Raw genomic sequence first — 4025 nt, 5'->3', positions numbered from 1 at the left:
CTGTTGAAATAGTCTCATATTCCTTTCAATCCAAACACTATGTATAACCTCTGCATACACTTTTCGGTACAATTGAGCTCCATAAGATCTGCCTTTAGCACATTGTATCATTCATTGTTGATGTTGCACCCAGTTATCTCGAAATACATCCTGTATTTGCATCCAGTGTAAGACCTTCTGCCACACTGCCTTAGTAAAGAGACAGTCCTCAAATAGATGGTCTCTAGTTTCATTATGAAGCTGACATAGAGAGCATTTTGAATCCATATTTACCCTCATTTGATCAATCTATTTGCAATTAAAAGCCTCCCATGCAATTGTAGCCACATTGTGAATATGGCTTTAGGTCTAGCTTTGTTTTGAAACATTATACACTTCCAGTTGACTCTAGGCTTATTTCCCAGTAGCTGAATGTAAAACTGGCTAACCATACTCTTTTTGATTTACTGCTTATGTTGTACTTGTTGTAGGACTATTCTGTCACTTAGTATTTGCCTGACCATCCAGCTTGCCTGTTGTGGGATTGCCATGTCTTCTAGCCTCTTATATTTGATGTACAACGCGTAAATCCACCTGATCCACAGTCTGTCTTGCTTACTTGCTGCATCCCAACAGAGTTTTGCTATAGCTGCCCTATTCCATAATTGTACATTAATCAAACCCAAGCCCCCACTTGACTTAGGTGTGCACATCCTACTCCAAGCCACCAGAGACTTTTTTGTAATGGTATTGATCCCAGACCAAATATAGCTCCTGCAGTAGGACTCTATCATCTTCATAACTTTTGCTGGTAAGTTGAATAGCTGTGACCAATAGGATTTAATACCAAATAGGATAGTTTGGACCAGCTGCACTCTTCCAGCATATGAAAGCTTCTTTGCAATCCATGAGGATATCCTTGCTACTATCTTTTCTATTAGAGGATACCATTGTATCAGAGAAAGTTTCTTGGTAGCAAGAGGAATACCAAGATACTTAAATGGTAACTCTCCATTTGTGTAGCCCAACTTTTGAATAATCTCTAACTTGGTAATCTATTGAACTCCTCCAAAATACACTGAACTCTTATTCAAATTTGATTGTAAACTAGATACTTGAGAGAAATGGTTGAAACATTCATGAATATGAGAGATAGGGTTTAAATCACCTCTAGAAAATAGCAAAATATCATATGTATAGCTTATGTGAGTAATTTCTAACTTTGCACATCTGGGTGGAACTTGAAACCTTTTACCTCCTTTAGTTTGTTGAGACTTCTACCAAGATACTCCATTACAATTGCAAATAGGAAAAGGGAGATGGGATCTCCCTATCTTACGCCTTTAGCAGCATCAAATGGTGGGGTAGGCTCTCAATTAACCATGACAATGTAGTTGACAGTTGTTATACACTCCATTATCCAATTCACAAACCTCACTAGGAATCCCATTTCAATCAAAACTTGCTCTAAAAAACTCCATTCAACTGAATCGTAAGCTTTTTGGAGGTCAATCTTGATCATGCACCTAGCAAAAATATTTTTCCTTGTGTAAGCTTTAACTAGCATATGAGCTAGTATAATGTTATCTGCTATCCTCCTACCAGATATGAAACTAGCTTGAGCTTCACTTATCACTGATGCAATAATTTGTTGAATTCTGCCAGCTAAGACTTTAGATATCAGTTTATACAATATGGAGCAACAAGCAATAGGTCGGTAGTCTTTTATTGTACTAGGATTAGTCAATTTAGGAATCAATGTGATAGAAGTACAATTCACTGCTTTATATAGTTTTCCAGTATTGAAGAAATCTTTAATAGCTTAGCTAACTTCTTTTTAATAATCACCCATGCCTTCTTGAAGAAACAAGCATTGTAGCCATCAATTACTAGTGTTTTGTCACTATCAATAGCACATAATTCAGTATAAATCTCTTTGTCAGTAACCTCAACACATAGAGCAAGTTTTTGTTGTTGTGACAATATTGGACCATTCTTCATAATCACTTTATTTATGGCAGGAAAAAAGTGAGCTGCTGATCCCATTAAAGACTTATAGAATTCCACCACTTCTTGCTTTATGCTTTCTGGATGAATAAGCTTATCTCCTATGATTGACACAAATTCATTTACTTATTTTATCTGACTTCTTTCTTTTATAATAGCTATAAAATACTTTGTATTTGAATCTCCCAGTTTGATCCACTTAGTTCTTGTTTTCTGCCTTAATACACTTTCTTTAATAAGAGACCATTTTTCTAAATTCTGCAACAAGCTTTTCTCTTCTTCAATCAGAGAGTCATTATATGTTGCATTGATCTTCTGCTGCACCTCCTCTAAGCTTATTCTGGCCTGCTCAATCTTCATACTAATAGTTCTAAAGTGTTCAGTATTTAGACTCCTGAATAAAGGCCTTAGTTCCTTCAATTTTACCCAGATGTTCTTCATTTTGCCCTTAGTATATGATTGATTCCAGACTCTTTCTATAATGGATATAAAACTATCATGATCTGCCCATACATTAAAGAATCTAAAAGGTGTTTTACTAGGTTTAGAAGCTGAGTGAAGAGTAATCAACATTGGACTATGATCAGATATATATATGGCAATCCATACTCAGTGATCACATGACCCCACTGCATCATCCACTCATAATTGCCAAAAGCTCTATCAATCATACTGATGATCCTTTCTGCACCATATTTCTTGTTAGACCATGTGTAGCAATCACCTGTCCATGCTAGCTCATTCAAAGTCAGAGTAGTTACACAATCAGCAAAGTCCTGCACTTCTGTGTAAGTAATAGGATTGCCCATCAGCCTATCATTAGTATATAGAACTGCATTGAAATCCCCACATAACAACCATGGTTTTGTGATTCCTGCTGCAATGCTCTTCAAGCCACTCCATAACTATTTCCTTTGCTCTATAGTATTGTATCCATATATAGATGTAACTACACAGTCAATTATCCCCACCCTATCTTGTACCAAATAGTGTATAAATTGAGCTGCAATACTTAGGATAGTAACATTGTACCACTGAGAATCTCAAGTAAACCATATCCTCCCATTTAAAGCATCTTGACAGTTGGTAGCATAGTTTCATCCTGGTATTATTTTTTTATAATTCTATTAGCATTTTGTTCCTTAACTCTTGTTTCCACTATAACTGCTAACTTTATTCTTTGGATACTAATGTATTTTTTTAACTTTTTTGTTTATATCTCTTATTCACCCCTCTAATATTCCAAAATAGCCACTTCATCAGCATGTCATTCTACTTATACCCTTATCAGGGGGTACATTACTAGTACACCATGATCCCTTGTTCAATGGCTCAAAGGATTTCCTCATAGTAATAGCTGATAAAGCTGGGAAGTTTATCATATCCAGCTCAATCCTGTCCTCTATAGCTTTACCTTTGTCCACTGGTTTTTCCACTATACACTATTGCTGGGATGGTGCCTTCATAGTATCCTGCTGAACAGTTGTCTGATCATCCATTGGCTGTCTCAGTGTCTTCAGCTCCTACTTGACCTAGCTTCTGTGGTTCAATATGTTGTTGGCTAGTCTCATCTGCTTGCTTGGTTTGACTAACCCCTTCTTTCTCTGGTCCTTTTGATCTCCATTCCATGGTAACTTTCTTTGCTTCTCCTCTGTTTCCTTGCTGCTTATCTTGTTGCTTATATTGTTGTTGCTCCAAACTACATTTGTGACCAACCACTAAACATTTCTGACAAAATTCAGGTTTCCAGTCATACCTAACTGCTTGTAAAATATCCTTCCATTAGGATCCATGACTGTTATCTCAGTATGCAATTCTCTAGTAATATTCACTTCTATCATCATCATTGCAAATGATACTCTCATTTTCTTTGTAGTACATTCATCTGCATAGATTGGAGTACCTATTGCAATAGCCACTCTACTCAAAGAGTCATGACCCCAGCAATTCATAGGAAGATTAGGAAATTGAACCCATAGGGAAATTTCAGTGGGAAACTACTCATTGAAATCAAACTCTGGTGTCCACGGCTTCAATAT

The 4025-nt window shown here is 36.5% G+C and overlaps 1 protein-coding gene across 1 annotated transcript; it reads right to left on the bottom strand.

Moving 5' to 3' along the window:
• Positions 1 to 1351: 1351 nt before the first annotated feature.
• On the bottom strand, positions 1352 to 3368 carry LOC142162026 (uncharacterized). The gene is made up of 5 exons (XM_075218326.1): positions 3269 to 3368; positions 2596 to 2818; positions 2214 to 2509; positions 1811 to 2087; positions 1352 to 1712 (listed from the first exon to the last, which is right to left on the bottom strand). Exons 1-5 carry the CDS (start codon positions 3366 to 3368, stop codon positions 1352 to 1354), a joined length of 1257 nt encoding a protein of 418 aa, XP_075074427.1.
• Positions 3369 to 4025: the final 657 nt, after the last annotated feature.

This window comes from Nicotiana tabacum, chromosome 7, assembly GCF_000715075.1.
Source record: "Nicotiana tabacum cultivar K326 chromosome 7, ASM71507v2, whole genome shotgun sequence".
NCBI classification, from domain to species: Eukaryota; Viridiplantae; Streptophyta; class Magnoliopsida; order Solanales; family Solanaceae; genus Nicotiana; species Nicotiana tabacum.
Note: the sequence above shows the minus strand (reverse complement) of the source record. Positions and strands in the feature narration are given on the sequence as shown.

What these genes read in the sequence shown, in the direction of transcription:
- LOC142162026 (XM_075218326.1), bottom strand. Translation starts at nt 3,368, where the DNA reads ATGATAAACTTCCCAGCTTTATCAGCTATTACTATGAGGAAATCCTTT. An exon ending in TAATGTACCCCCTGATAAGG is followed by an intron (nt 2,819 to 3,268) that starts GTATAAGTAGAA and finishes ATTTCAATGCAG; the next exon opens with TTCTATATACTAATGATAGG. An exon ending in TGGGGTCATGTGATCACTGA is followed by an intron (nt 2,510 to 2,595) that starts GTATGGATTGCC and finishes AACACCTTTTAG; the next exon opens with ATTCTTTAATGTATGGGCAG.